The sequence below is a fragment of the Seriola dumerili genome, unplaced genomic scaffold (genome assembly GCF_002260705.1).
Source record: "Seriola dumerili isolate Sdu_G_001 unplaced genomic scaffold, Sdu_1.0 BDQW01000149.1, whole genome shotgun sequence".
NCBI lineage: Eukaryota > Metazoa > Chordata > Actinopteri > Carangiformes > Carangidae > Seriola > Seriola dumerili.
Genome location: NW_019174404.1, coordinates 21,709,770 through 21,725,236, shown reverse-complemented (window position 1 = coordinate 21,725,236; position 15,467 = coordinate 21,709,770). Strand labels below are relative to the sequence as shown.

Here is a 15,467-nt window from a genome sequence, read left to right as displayed (position 1 = left end):
TACCACAGTCTGGCTTAAGATAGTCGAGAACTAATCTGCTTTGTGCAACGCATGAATTTTGACGTCTGTCTGAAGTCTGTGTGTTATATTTAAGCCACAGTGAGTGAAACAAGCTAATCTAATGCTTTCCTGAAGAGCATAATTCCTCCACGAACATCGTCCTCCAGGTCGCCAGGTGGCGCTAGTAGTCTTCGATGAGGCTATGACGAAAAGTGATCTTTGCATTGAATCACTTCCTCTTGACGCCATAGCAGCTCTTTCAGTCGAGAAGACATCTCTTCATCGTAGCAGATAAACATGCCGGGGTTCCTGAGGACCATCGCCAGCCGTGCTGCCCCTGCCCTGCGGCAACAGACTGTCTCCCAGAGAGCCAGTATCTACACCAGACCGGCCAAGGAAAAGATCGGCCCAGTCGTAAGTCTGCTGTAATCTTTCCGCCACCTTGGTCCCATGCTAACTGACTCACGAAGCTAGCAGCTTGTCCTTGGTTGACGAGGTCAAAACTGGTATCTGAAGTCAGCGGGCGCTAAACCCGTGTATTTTGATTTATAAACCATTGCATCTAATTAACTTAAGGTTCTGAACTTAAATCGTTACATGTCTGAAGTATTTTAAATTCTCCGCTCCCCCTAAACCGCTTCCGTCGTTAGCTAGGCCCATGCTAACAGATGTTAGCCGTTCTATGTCTGAGTGCGCTGTCTCTGTGGGAGTAACATGTCAAATTGTCGTTGTAATGGCACAGATTTCAGGGACAGTTGCACATACATGTGTGAAAAACCTTAGTAACTTTTCAAAGTGTCGTTATACCGCAATGTCCTTGATACATGCAGCCAACAAAGCAGGACATCAGTGAATACACACAGATACAAAATACTTCCTTCTCGATTTATTTCAATAAATTTACACTCGGTTGTCAGTTTATTTGGTGCACTGATGTTAATCTAATAATCCTCCTGTCGTCCAGCTATTGTAAAAAAGATTTAATTTGGCATCTTTCATCAAACTGGAAGCCTGTAGTGCTGAATCATGATAAACCTCGAGGACCAGTCTCGGTTCAGAAAGCACACAAGTGTATTTTGTTTTTTAAACACTTTTGTCTCAAAACTGATTTTACTCTACTCTTAAGTGGGTATTAGATGAGTAACATTTGACACACGATTACTGATGTATTAATGTAAATGTTGGCATTAGCAGTGTAGGCTCCTGTTTATTATTGTGCAGGTCCTTTAGAACTATGTGATTAAGTCAATTTTAGCTTGGGGAACCTCATAACGACAAAAAATCTGTCAAAACGTATTCACATTGTTCCCATTATTCACAATTTTCAATCAGACATGATAAAGCTCGTGTTGTGACTGTCCCAGGAATCTTTCACAAAGGAGATTATAAAGAGATTTTGTCCCACAGATGGATATCATATGGTGTGACATGAAATAGTGATATTTATATGGGCAGTTGTGTGGAGACACAAAAAACAATACACAATTTAATGAATATGCAAAAGGAAATGTTAGATCTCAATACAGTAATGGTAATGTGTTATGACAATGTGACTTAGTTACTTAAATGTATACCACATTTTCATTTTATGTACAATAACTTTCATGTGACACCATATAACAGTTTGAGGCTCTAGTAAAACAAAATGATGAATACATTTAGATTCAGGGAAAAATCTGAACCACATATATTTCTGGTGCAATCAGTCAGTACAACACTACTCAGTCATTTTACTGCCTAGTATTTGAAGTGTAGTTCAGGTTTATATGTGAACCAGTGAAAAGCCTGAAGCTGAGGAGAGTTGAGTCAGAGCTCAGTGAATCTCATGTCTGTGAATGTGATATGAGCATCGAATTCCAACCTGCGCCAGCAGTATCAACACGTTACCTGATGTTTTTACACAGAAGTGAAGATGCTGATTGGCCGCCAGCTGACTAAATGTCCTCTCTCTCTCACTGTCTGTTGTCCAGGAAACCACCATTGGAATGAGTATGTTCGCCTTGGCCATCCTGGGACCATCTGGATGGATCCTGGCCCACCTGGAGGACTACAAGAAGAAGGAGTGAACTGGACATTTTAACAGTTTGATCTAGTGTATCCAGCCTCCTGTCTCCAGTAACCACCTGGGACCATAACCATTATGTTCAGCTTCAGAGAAAAATCTAGGACAAGTCTTACCCTCACACTTCTACCTCTGACAGTTCCACTCCACAGCTCGGATACAAACCAACTGCTCCCAAAACAATGACTCTGATACATCCAAAATTGAATTGTACATCTTTCCTCATAAGCAGTATGTTACAATATTAAATTTTAAACACAACTGTGCTGGCTGTTGTGTCTTTGTCTCCTGAAGATGAGGCAGAGCTCAGAAAAAAGGAGAGTACAGGGCAAAGGTCAAAGGTCGGCTGATAAGTGCAGGTCAACCACACACTCACAGCAGTGGTGAAAGACGATCCTTCACTTACATAAAAGTAGCAGTGGCACCATGTAAAGATGCATTACAGTATATGTGAAGACTATTGGTCTCTTAAGCCTGGTCTCTGTCACATGTTCTTACTTAATTAATATTATGTTTATTCATTTCCCCTGCTTCACTCATCCATGACTAGAACTGTGTTTGTGCAGTATTCTGACGTTATGCTTCTCTCTACATCCTGAGATATATAGATATACATATAAGACCTTTATTACGCTAGCTACAGAGGATAAAGATACATCTAGATCCATCATAAAAAGAAGCTAAGCTGTGAACCATTGTCTTAACAGTGTTGTAATGACCTGAACTGGTGGAGTCTGAGTTACGCCTAAAAAAAATAAGATGAATATTAGAAGTGAGAAAAACTCCTTCACAGTCTTTGTAGTTGTTCCTTGTGACCACACTCAGAGACATGGTGAAGTCCTCATTGAGACAGGGAAACATGGTGTTCAACAGTGGGGATACCGGTGAACATTTCCAGCTCAGCTCTTCTCCAGCAGTCAAACTTTGGCACATCTTAAGATCTGAGTCACTGTTTGCTCTCTGAGTGGGGGGGGGGTGTCAATCTAGTCCAGCAGCGAGGTTTGGTTCATTTTCTACTTCATGTAACTTTCTGAAGACAGTTACTCAAGAGTAGGGGTTATAATTAGATGTTGGAACATCCACAAGGATTAATAGAGTAGCTGTTTAACAGCAGTACATTGGCACATAAATGGTTCATGATCAGATGTGCCTACACTGTAGTAAGACCACCATAAAGTGCACCTAGCACCCTTCAGTCCTTGCTGTGGTCCCATGACTGAGAAAGAGAGGACTGATCTTTTTTATGCCTCTGCGCTGGTGACAGCCCAGACTGGAGCCCAGTATGTTTTCAGGTTGTCGGTCCTATTCTCGTGAACGTTATATCTCAGTCACACCTTCAGGGAATTTCTTCAGATTTGACACAAACATTCACTTGGACTAAAGGATGAACTGACTAGATTTTGGTGAACAAAGGTTAAAGGTCACTCTGACCTCACAAAGAAGTTTTTGGCAAAAACTCACAAATGCATTCACTAATTATAACACAATTTAACTCAAATGTCTCTAAGGATAAAATGAAGTGATGATATTTTATATCCAAAAGGTCAAAGGTCAACTTCACTGTGACATCATAATGTTCTGCAAAAATGTAGTCACTCAGGAAGGGGAGATTGTGACCATATTTCCTGCAACGAGGCCGGGTGGCGGAAGGATACAACCATGAAGGCGTCCCATTTCTGATAATCAGATGCCTACCTTTGGAAGTGAGAAAGACAATACACGTTCCTGAGTGAAAACCTGATGATTGAATAACACCTGGGAATAATTCTATAACCCTACTGGGTTGGCCCCTTGATCTTTCGATCAAGAAAATACTACTCACTTGATGACAGTACCCCCTCCTGTTTTATTATCAACAACCATCTGTGTCAGTACAACACCCTCTCTGCTTCCCTCTGTCCTCTCCAGTACATCACTGTCTTATCAACACCTTTACCTGTGGCCAAGCTGATTCAATCAAGGGGCCCTTCCTGGCCCCCTGGTAAATTTACTCTAGGTGTTACACTGTAAGGCCTCTCCATCCCCCTTTTTCATCCACTGTATAACTGTCTCCTTGCTCTTCGTTCTGGGTCAGTCTGTTGCCTCAGACCCGCTCTGTGTCAGTTGGCTCACCGTATTCTAGAATACCAATAAACTCACATCACTACAGCAAACTTGGAACCAAGGACTTGAGTGAATTTCTTCAACAGGAGCCTGCGAAATAACATTTCCATGACGGGCACAACATGTTTTTCTTATTTTCCCTGTCAAATATCTGCCATCCTGTACAAAATGTGGCACTCAGAGTTTCTGAGTTGAAATGGAATTACACATGTCACCTGACAGCACCATACCACCACTCATCCAATGGCTCAGCTGAGAGAGACCTCATGAAGCAGAGCACTGCTGATACATTGGAGAGTTAACCAGGGCATTGTTGAACATCACATCACTCCACTGTGTGTTGTGTTGTGTTGTGTCAAAGTCAATGTAAACTACAGAGTAGTTACATTTTGAGGGAACTTAAGTAATGAATTGGCTGTTATTGCAGTCCAGGACCAGTAGAGGGCTCCAGCTGCTGTTTGTGTAGTTGGATGAGAGCTTGATGAAACGTTGCGGTGGTGATATCTGCACTAAAGGCAGCTCAGCTGAGGAGGGGACGTCCGGGTTTCTGCATCTGATAACTGATGTCCACAGATATCACAGCTGTTGTTCATACATGAAGACAGAAGTGAAAGAAAGGAGGACACGTAGAACATACATCAACACTATGAACTGTAAATGTAAATGTAAATATTTTAGATTCAACTTAACATGAGAAGATATGTTGTTTTTTCAAAGTGTCTCGATCACAATGTGCACAGGTGCTGAGGACAGCGCAGACACTGTGGTGTAGTCCGATGTTACATGTGCACACCTGGACGACTTTAAGATGCACGTAGAAAAATGTAAGATGTTCTGTGTATGACGTCAGGAGTGTTTTTCCCTGTAATTATGAAAGGTGAAACTGAAAGGTTTTTTATCAGTCTTTTAATATGAGGAAATGATTCAAGTTTTAGTATGGATGTATATGGTCATACAACATACAACTGTTTATTCTGAATAGGAATCTTTTGAACATTTTAGCGAATCTATTAAGGGAATTACATAGGGAATTTTCCATGTTTACGGAGGAACTTTATTATTTAATTCATGTTTTTTTTGTTTTCAGCAAACTGATTGTCAGACAGGAGCCATATTCAGGAAACCGAGTTTACATATTTCATTATAATATTTAAAATAACCTTTTTCACTCAGTCTGTACACATCCTTCAGGGCGCTTCCAGCACCCGTACCATAAGTGCACAAGGACTGTGGTGAAATCACTTGACCGACATTTGATCATGTGACGGAACAGTCGCGTGACACGTGATTCCTCCCCGACAAACCGATTGTTCCGGCAGGTAAAAACATGTCTTTGTTAAACTGTTGTTCGTGTTAACTAGTTTATGGTTAACTACTGACCGTCAGTTCAGTGACGTGTCGCAGTAAGTGTACATTCAACGAAACTCAGAGGCATCCACTCCTGTTGAAGTTGCCTCTCTTGCTAACATTAGCCACTGCCTCACCGAACATAATGGAAAAATCTGGCAGTTTACCTGGCAGAGTCCTGTTTATGGACAGTGTTAACTGTCAGGAGCCATCTGTCTCTGCCTCAGCGGTAGATAACAGCCGGTCTTTTCAGACAAACCTGTATTTGAGAGGATACTTTTAAATAAGTGACTAATTGTAAAGTAACAACTATGATAAGCAGCCACATTAAAATTAGCCAGTTTTTGAATTGAGTTTGGCGTGGTTTTGTCTCACTTTATGTCCATCAGGTTTCCATGGCGTCAGTAAAATCCAGGTGACTGTCATTGTTTTTACATTGTTGTTATTTCAGTAGAAATCCAACACGATGAGGCTGGTCATCCTGGACGAGTATGACCTGGCCAGTGAGTGGGCAGCTAAATACATCCGCAACAAAATCATCCAGTTCAGGCCTTCAGCAGACAGATACTTCACTCTCGGTTTACCTACAGGTGAGCACCATCACACAGACAGCGCTCTCCAGGCTCAGAGGTCATCAGTATTAAGCGGAGTGTGTTAACATGTCTCATTTCTCTCAGGGAGCACTCCTTATGGCTGTTACCAGAAGTTAATAGAATACTACAGAAGTGGAGATATTTCATTCAAATATGTGAAAACCTTCAACATGGATGAATATGTTGGTAAGTTTAAGGCTGACTCAGTTATACAGTTGACCAGCTCATCTCCTCTTACACTGTCAGATGCAGCACCGGGTGACTGTGGGGAAGAGAAACTCCCTTTAACAAGAAGGAACGTCATGAGTTCCCCCAGCAGTCTGGGTCTATAGCAGAATCACTAAGGGATGGTTAAGGACTGACCTGAACCAGCTCTAACCATAAGCTTTATCAAAGAGCACAGCTTGAAGCCTGATCTTAACTGTAGAGAGGGAGTCTGCCTCCTGGACTCAGACTGGGAGCTGGTTCCACAGGAGGGGAGCCTGATAGCTGAAGGCTCTACCTCCCATTCTGGTCTTAGAAACTCTAAGAAACCACAAGTAGACCTGTACTTAGAGAGCAGAGCGTTCTGTTAGGATAACAGGGAACTATGAGCTCTTTAACATACGATGGTGTCTGACTAATAATAGCTCTGTAGGTGAGGAGGAGGATTTAAAATCTATTCTGGATTTTACAGGGAGCCGATAAAGCTAACACAGGAGAGATGTGATCTCTTCTCTAGTTCCTGTCAGTACTGAAGCTGCAGTATTTTGAATCAGCTTTTCTGTGGGTTATTGATAATAATCCTGATAATAAAGAGTTACAATAGACCAGTCTAGAAGTAACAAATGCATGGACTAGTTTTTCAGCATCCTTTTACATCAGTTCATATCAGTTAGCATCAATTAGCTCTGGACAGGGATGATTATTGTAAGATTTTAATGAAAGAGTGATTTACTGCGGGACTTTGACATGCTTTACTGTTCAGTAGTTTACCTGCACTCAGTGATCTGAACCTGAAACTGAATATCAGCTTAACTCTGGTTTGTCGCAGTGTGTTTGGGCCAGTGTGTATCTGGATTCATGGCTCTGCAGCTCTCAGGTAAATCAGGTGACCCTCTCGTTCTCCAGGTCTACCACGTGCTCATCCAGAGAGCTACCACTCCTACATGTGGAACAACTTCTTCAAGCACATCGACATCGATCCAGCCAACGCTCACATCCTGGACGGAAACGCCGACGACCTGGAGACAGAGTGTCAGGCCTTCGAGCAGAAGATCTCCGAGGCCGGAGGGATCGAGTTGTTCGTAGGAGGTCGGACACATGATTTCTGTTCTGGTGTTCTGCCTCATTACTAAAACAGTCTGTTGTAGATGTTGTAGGGTAACTTCATCTCTTTGTCTGGTTCCCTCTCCTGGTCTTGCTGTAGGAATCGGTCCTGATGGTCACATTGCGTTCAACGAACCGGGCTCCAGCCTCGTCTCCAGGACCAGAGTGAAAACCCTGGCTAAGGACACCATCGTGGCCAACGCTCGTTTCTTTGGTAACGACCTCTCTAAGGTTCCCACCATGGCTCTCACTGTGGGTGTAGGAACCGTCATGGACGCCAAGGAGGTCAGACTCAAAGGCAGTTCATTTATTGATCTCTAGTGACATCATCTATGTGACCAATTTAAGATTCTGTACTATATATCTGTATCAGGGCTGTCACTTTTTCAAAAAATCAAGATTGAACAAATTCGAAATCATCTGCAATTAATTTGAATGAATTCAAATGCCTGCCACTTCTACTTTGCCCTCAATACAACAACGTTTTTAAAAAAAAAAACACTCCCCACTGCACTTTTCATTCAGTGAAACTCAAAGTCTCAAAGTGCTACAGTAACATAGAACACACGGTATGACAGACAACAGGAGGGAGCTCCCACACCTTTGAACTAAAAATGTAGCAAGGTAAACACGGAACCAATAGTCAAGCGGTCAGACCTAATTTCTCATATTATTTGCCAGAAACACAAGTCTATCAACACGATCGGGATCAAGTTCGGCTCTCTCTTTATTGACTATATTAGCTGCCGATGGTCTGATGCGCTTATAGAGACTGCAGCCTACATTTCCAACAGGACATTACAGCTCCAGTATGAACTTTTCACCCCACGTTCGAACTAATGTTCGAATTTCGAATAAAAAGTGACAGCCCTAATATGTACTGTTTGTAACAGTGTTGTAGGACTCCAGTCCAGGACTCTGACTGGAGTCCTGATTTTCAGGACTTGTGACCTGACTCGGACTTGGACACTGACAGCATTCGGACTGGGAAGTTGGAGACGAAGACTTTGACTTGTTTTGTTAGTTTTGGTGTGAGTGTGCTTGCGAACATGCTCGTTTGTCTGTTGTCTCACACAGTAAATAGTGTCTCTTTGAAATGGTGACAGCTGTGTCACTAGTGTTAATGTAGTTTTTTATTTGGATGTCAGCCCTTTGACGGTGCCGGAGTGGAGCTCTGGAACTCATCTTGAAACTCAGGTAATGGGGTCTGGACTCTTCTTTGGTGACTTGGACTCGACCACGACATTGATTTGTACTAAACCTTAAAACTTCTGTTAGTTTCAATAGGATCATATATTTACAGAACATATGTGAAGGTGTAGCCGTCCCTGTTAAACTGCTGTTTCTGTGCTGATTCACTTAAATAGTGAAACAATCAGAATCACTCATACGTCTTCAGTTTAGATGCCACCACAGCCTGATTCCTTCTGCACAACTCTCTGCTAAATCAGTGCGTCTCTATCAAATTAACATCAGAATTTAAGGATAAACATGTAAATATGTGAAAAAAACTTCATGGCTTGACTCAAAAAGCTGCATATTACAGAGAAAGAACAGGCGTCTGTGAAAGTGAAACGGCCTTCAGATTTACTGTTTAACTGTCAGTTTTACTGACCAGTAACAGAATTATTATTGTCATTGTGAGCTCTGCTGCTCATCAGTTGGTGCATAGGAAAAAAAGACAGATCATTTCTAATAAATAATGTAAAATTATGTACAAAAGCTTCATATATGAGTTGAGTGTGTTATATTAATATTGGTAAAGGTGGTATTGCACATGAATAAATAGCAGTGTGACATGAACTGTTTGGTGCAGTTAGCTGTTAACAGACCATTAAATGAGCTAACGCACAGCTAAAACACAGCAGGCCAAAAGAGAAGCAAACCAGCAGCTACAGCAGCAAATGTTGATGCACTTCACACCAGACAACAGCTGCTCTGATACAAAGTTGTAAATATCCGGGAATCTCTGAGATGAAGGGGACTGCAGACGGCTTCAGCAGAGCTTCGATCTGATTGGTCTAAAGTCAGAGTGAAGGTCAGGGCAGAGACAGAAGTGGAGAACGCGTCTGACTCTTAGACTCGGTAACTAACCTTCCTGGATCCACAGCGCAGAGTGTAAGTGTGTTGTTGTCGCCTCCTCAGGTGATGATTCTGATCACGGGAGCACACAAAGCCTTCGCTCTGTATAAAGCCATAGAGGAGGGAGTGAACCACATGTGGACGGTGTCGGCCTTCCAGCAACACCCACGCACCATCTTTGTCTGTGACGAGGACGCTACGCTGGAGCTCCGAGTCAAAACTGTCAAATACTTCAAAGGTACCACCGTCATCATCCTCACTCTGCTCAGTGGAGAGCAACTGAACAAAATATTAATGACACGTCAGCGTATTGTAACAGAAACTGCGGCCTTAGAAATGAGCATAGAGGTGAATCAACCTTTATGGAGGTGGCATTTATTGCAGGACTATAGGAATAGACTGCATTAGTTTTAACTAGGTGGACGTATTAAACTGCAGCTGCACTGAGTCCATCTGAAAACCTGAGTCCTGGTCTTGTTCCAAACAGATGCTGATGCAGTTATAGGCTTTTGTGATAGTAAATATGAGGGGTTTATTTAGAAAATTTGATGATAAACTATTAAATCCTGCAATCTGTATATGCGATGTACATATATATTCAAGTGGGGGAGAGCCCATCAGCACAGGTTCCTTTGTGGAACCTCCCCTGAACCCAGAACCTTTTGGTCCACCGTCAGTTCTCAGCTCTGCTGGTGAAATGAGTGTCTTTCATTTTCGTAACCTGTAAATGAAATACAACACAGGTTAATGAGAATGAATGCAGTCAATGTTTAAATATTCACCAGGATTTAAATCCCATGGCTGAGGTCGACACAGAAACACTGTCAGAGATCTTAATCTGGGTATCATCAGATCATCTGTCAATCCTTTGTCATTTAAAAACAAAAGAAAAGTAACTCTCTTCTTTCTATTAAAACTCTTCCTGTCTGTCACTGACGGGACCAAATGAGAAATGAAAAAACGAAAAATTGCAAAAAAACAAAATTGGACCATTTTTAAAAAGTAGATTTTCTGGCTTTTTCTGTGGAAACAAAAAAACGAATAGACCATGTGATTTTGTTTTTTGCTTTTGGTTTAGAATTAAAAATTAAATCATATGAATTCAGTTTTTGGGTTCAATTGCCAAAAGCCAAAAATGAATCAGTTTGATTGTTTTTTTTTGTTTGTTTTTTGATTCTGACACCAAGAACAGTTTTTCTGTTTTGGTTTCTGAAACAAAACAACAGATTTATAGATTTTTTTTTTTTTTTTTAATTACAAATGAATTACGGATTACCTGATAATACCCAGACTGATTTGAATGAAGTTTGATCTCGTGTTTGAGGGGGGGGCATGTTGTTTGTACAGTTCATATGATGCTAAAACAGTTAATCGTCACCATGGCCTTCATTTTAATTAGCCCCTCCAGATTCTGAACCATCTGTGACTAATGATTTTAGTAGCATTTGAACTGATACTAGAGGAGCTTTGAATTAACTGATTTAGAAAAAAGTAGAGTGATGAATTTTGTTGATCATTAAGTTACTGAGTGGTGCATGGCAAAAATTTTGAAAACGCTTTGATTAATCCAAATCAAGGGATCTCTGTTCTCCTGTTGTGCCATTTTTATTTCTTTATTATATCATGAAAGTTTGGTGCCACACTACTCTAACTAGATGTGTGCAAGAATTTATGATGTTCATGGCAAATTATACATTTTATGTTCATTTTTAAAGAGCATCTATTTAGAATGGCGGTCTATGGGATGACAGGTGCGACTGCTGAAACTCACTCAGCTTTCACGGCCTGCTGCTCTCACATATGAGCAGCTTTACAGCTCGTTTTAACTCCAAAACTGCTGCAAGACTTGACTTGAGTTTTGTAAACAAGCATCGTGTTGTCTGGACCTGACACATTGTCATTTTTCATCATAGGTTTAATGCACGTTCATAACAAGCTGGTGGACCCAGTGCTGAGCATGAAGGACCAGTGACACAACATCACCAAGGAAGAGAACTGAAGATGTCCAGATGGTCAGAGGTTCCTGGATCCATCAGGACTGGACGGCATTATTACTCTGCTACTGTTCTGTACCTGAGGAACAGCTGAGCCGGTGACTGGGTGACTCTCTTCCTGCCTGTGGATTATATATTAACCTCAGACAGTCACAGATCCTTAATGAGAGGAAATGATCAGGTCTTTAGTGGAGCTTCTTCCTCTGAGCTTCTTTGTCTATCAGTTTGGATTTAAAGGGACGTGGGTCCTCTTCATCTCTGTTTGGTGTCAGAAGTTTGAGGCTTGATTTTAAACACACAGCCTTCATTCTGAATCTCTCTGCTCTCTGTGAATGAATCAGTGCAGTATATACTTTAACTTTCCTTAATGTTAACTTTGTTTTTGTTTTTTTTTCATAAATGATTCAGTCCCAGTTACTGACTGTCCAGAGAAACTATGGTACACAGATGAACATCATCACAGGTGACCTCTGTCTCTGGTCAGACTTTCTTTCGTATGATTTTTTTTGTGTTTATCATACTCCCAGAGGGAGTGTGAACTGTGAGCAACTCCTCCATTGACAGTCACATGTTAAATCACATGTTGAACCACCACTGAGTTTTACTTGAAGTTTCAAACAGTGTAGAATTTGACTATGTTGGAGACAGTAACCTCTGTTTCTACTTGAAGATGGTCTCTGGTCTCAGTTGTGAATATCCCTCTAGATCTTCCTCTGGTGCATGACTTTTGACCTTTTCCAAGTTGATGCTGTGAGTGGTTTTTGCGTAGAGCTGATATGTTGTAATCCATTCTCTTGAAGACAGTGAGATGTGATTGAAAGCTCTGAAAAAGCAAGTTATTGAACATTAAGTTTAGATTAGTGATTTGTTTGCAAGCATCCGCTCTACAGTGGGATTCAATGATAACTGCTGCTTTTTCTGCATGTCGGGTGTTCAGCTCCTGTTCATGATGAATGATCATGATGAAACAGACCTTGATGTTATTTACCCCAAGGTTTCTTTGAAATGCAAAAGCACCTGATTCATGGTGCATCTCCTCACCACTTCACTCGTGCAGGTTCCTTGTGCAGGCTGTGAAATATTTACAGAGTGATAATGTGATTGACTTACATCTTTTGTTTGGGTATAACATTCCTTCCTTGGTTGTCTTTCTTTCTTCAGTCACTCCTCCTGAATATCAGATGGTCATGGTTCTGACTTCTACTCAGTGCTTTTGCAAATAAACTGTAGTTTTTAACTCTTTATTTTCTATTGACAATAAAAACTTTGCTACGAATCCTTTATTTCTTGGCTCTCATCTTTTATGAAATAAACACAGTTTCAGTCCTGATGTTATCTGTGTCAGAAACCCATTTTTAATCCATGTGTAGATGCAGTTCCATTCTTTTCCACAGTGGGGCAGTCATACCTAAGATTTGAAAAAAATCATTCTATCACTGTGATAGAAATAAATGGCCAATTGTACTACAGAACCACATTGGTTGTATGTGACAGTGAATCTTGGTTTTTTTTTTTGTTTTTTTTTAGTTTTTTTTTTTACTACAAACTTTAGAAGAGCTCCACTGTCAGATAAGACAAAGTGTCACAGCAGCAAAGGGAAATATAAGTCCAGATGCATAGTATAGATCAGTATGTTGTCTTGTGGAGGAGTTTCGACATCGTCCTTTTGGTATTTGTGGAACGTATGAATTCATAACAGGGTTTTGCTCACAGGATGTCATAGTAAAAATATAATTTAAATCAAAGGTACCACTGTAACATGTTTTATAAAGGTTTGTGTATTTATTTTTGCCCTATATTCTCACCAGTTTCTTTATGAGGTCCTCTTGTTAATTGCTCTGCCATGACCCATTAATGTGGAGTCATTAGTTTTATTGTGTTGCGTGATTACATCCTTATTTTAGCTAGTTTGTAACTTTAGCCTTAAGTTACAGTTTAGCTAACTAATGTTAGCTAGCTGGTAGCACGCCCTGTTAATTCCAGTGTTAACTTGTCATTTCATTACCAATATAAAATGTCATATATGGCCTAATGTTAGCAAACACTGGTGCTCAGCCATGAGCAGTGAGACAATGGAGGATTAGCTTTCAGATCAATATAGTTTATTATTTCATGTTAATAGTCTTTGTGTGTCTGTGGTGGTTTAGTTAGTCTTTCACCTTTTTAATATTAGCTTCTATAATAGACACTCTCTTTGTCACTCAGGAATTCAGGAGTTTCACTTGTTGGTTCACTGAACAATTTTAAAATCCATGTCTCTTGAAGGTTCAGTAATTGTATTAGCAGTGGTGGAAAGTAATGAAGTACATTTACTCTAAGTCCTGTACTTAAGTACAATTTGGAGATAATTGTACTTAACTTGAGTATCTCCATTTTACTTCCACTCCAACATTTCAGAGGGAAATATTGTACTTTCTACTCCACTAAATTTATTTGACAACTTTAGGTTAATAAGATACTGTAAGGACTGTAATACTTCAGTTCACTGAAGCATGCCCCTGCACTGTACTGGGTTTCCTTTCGCCTTGGAGAAAAAGTCGACCCCCCAGATTTTCATTGTATAATTCTCACTCTGGTTCCAGCTGACTGTCCAAATCCCCTGCTGGGTGTGCAGCCTCTTCTTGGTTAGTGTGCTGTGCTATTATCATGCCTGGAAGTGGTCCAAACACACTACCAAGGGGTCCACATTGTCCCCCCTGTTGTATCCCTGATTCACAGGGATACTAGGGCAGTGGCTGACCAGACTGTCCACATCCCCAGCAGCCCCTGGAGCGTGGCTCGGGCCGGCGCTGCTCTCTCACAGTATTTTCAGTAGACACGGTTTCCAGTATTCAAACAGCACAGAGTAAACTGCCTGATTTAATCAGGTTCATGAGTTCAGTGTGGCTCACAGTAGCAGTCTGACACAGTCAACAGTGTTGTATTTGCATTTCTGCACCTCTGAAATTCAAGCTGCTGATTAAATATGACATACATAAATACTGAGTAATTACTTTATTATGATGCAGTGAGGCCTGATTAAACAGGCAGCAGGATGACAGCAGCACACCCTCCTCTGTGTTTTATTTTCCTCTCTGATGGAACGATCTGACAGCTGCTCTCTAATATCAATGTGTAATAATGTGAGCTGAATTCAGCTGAGTCCTGTTGGTTGTGATCTGAAGGGAAATGCAGTTTGACCAATGGCCTAACTTAAAGATAGAACTTGTCAGTGATATCATATGTAGGAGCTGTTGGAGGATTTTGTCAAAGAAAAAAACAAAACGAAAAACAAGGGTCTTTTTTTCTCAGTCTTGTCTCCAGGGCTTCAAAGCACATAACTGAGTGGTAGGAGTGTGAAGTGTTTATGAAGAAAGGAGAACACTGATTTCCCTTATAATGAAGTAATTTACTGGGTAAAAAAAAAAAAAGAAGTGTATTTTGTCTTTAAACCTATTTCAGGACTCAGCATGTTCCAGTTGAGCCTGCAGCATATTTGTGGAAGTGCAGCTTTCTTTTCTACTTTGTCTCTCAGCACTTTCTGACTCAGCTCCAAGCCCATTGGCTCCTTCTGAGGACTGTTTTTGTGTCAGTATTGTTTCTTCTGAAAGTGAATACCATCCTGTGTGAAGGCAGCACAGTCACAAAGGCTTTGAGTTTCTGTTGTTTGCTCATTTATCACTGGTCTGCCTGGTTGATTCTGGACTTTGGGAATCCAGTAAAAAATGAAGCAACGCGTGGATGAATTAATTCAGGAAACAGTCATGGGCCCTGGTGATTATCCAACCCTCAGTTTCAGCCATCATTAACATCTCAGCCAGCTCTGGTTTCATTCCTTCCCAAGGATTTGACAGAGGCAGATCACATAGCATCCAAGGTGGATTAATAGAATGAATCTATCAGCCAGTACGTGTCTGGACATCTCTGGCTCATCAGCATTGAGGACAATCGGCCCGTCACAGATAATTTGCCTCTAATAACGCAACATGTTCACAACGG

The 15,467-nt window shown here is 41.0% G+C and overlaps 2 protein-coding genes across 4 annotated transcripts; both read left to right on the top strand.

Annotated features, from left to right (window-relative positions):
• The first annotated feature begins 228 nt into the window (after nucleotides 1–228).
• LOC111225849 (cytochrome c oxidase subunit 8A, mitochondrial) lies at nucleotides 229–2,323 on the top strand. The gene is made up of 2 exons (XM_022750887.1): nucleotides 229–414; nucleotides 1,971–2,323. Exons 1-2 carry the CDS (start codon nucleotides 298–300, stop codon nucleotides 2,064–2,066), a joined length of 213 nt encoding a protein of 70 aa, XP_022606608.1. The 5' UTR covers nucleotides 229–297; the 3' UTR covers nucleotides 2,067–2,323.
• A 3,089-nt stretch (nucleotides 2,324–5,412) lies between these two features.
• Nucleotides 5,413–12,765, top strand: gnpda2 (glucosamine-6-phosphate deaminase 2). 3 transcript variants are annotated; one of them, XM_022751278.1, is made up of 7 exons: nucleotides 5,413–5,484; nucleotides 5,967–6,102; nucleotides 6,190–6,291; nucleotides 7,216–7,398; nucleotides 7,514–7,698; nucleotides 9,559–9,733; nucleotides 11,409–12,765. In XM_022751278.1, exons 2-7 carry the CDS (start codon nucleotides 5,979–5,981, stop codon nucleotides 11,465–11,467), a joined length of 828 nt encoding a protein of 275 aa, XP_022606999.1. In that variant the 5' UTR covers nucleotides 5,413–5,484; nucleotides 5,967–5,978; the 3' UTR covers nucleotides 11,468–12,765. The 3 variants fall into 3 exon arrangements, with proteins under 3 accessions (XP_022606999.1, XP_022606998.1, XP_022607000.1); XM_022751277.1 differs by having other exon boundaries at nucleotides 5,964–6,102; XM_022751279.1 differs by lacking the exon at nucleotides 6,190–6,291 and having other exon boundaries at nucleotides 5,964–6,102.
• The last annotated feature ends 2,702 nt before the right edge of the window (nucleotides 12,766–15,467 follow it).

What these genes read in the sequence shown, in the direction of transcription:
- LOC111225849 (XM_022750887.1), top strand. Translation starts at nt 298, where the DNA reads ATGCCGGGGTTCCTGAGGACCATCGCCAGCCGTGCTGCCCCTGCCCTG. An exon ending in AGGAAAAGATCGGCCCAGTC is followed by an intron (nt 415 to 1,970) that starts GTAAGTCTGCTG and finishes TCTGTTGTCCAG; the next exon opens with GAAACCACCATTGGAATGAG.
- gnpda2 (XM_022751278.1), top strand. Translation starts at nt 5,979, where the DNA reads ATGAGGCTGGTCATCCTGGACGAGTATGACCTGGCCAGTGAGTGGGCA. An exon ending in CAACATGGATGAATATGTTG is followed by an intron (nt 6,292 to 7,215) that starts GTAAGTTTAAGG and finishes CTCGTTCTCCAG; the next exon opens with GTCTACCACGTGCTCATCCA. An exon ending in AACTGTCAAATACTTCAAAG is followed by an intron (nt 9,734 to 11,408) that starts GTACCACCGTCA and finishes TTTTCATCATAG; the next exon opens with GTTTAATGCACGTTCATAAC.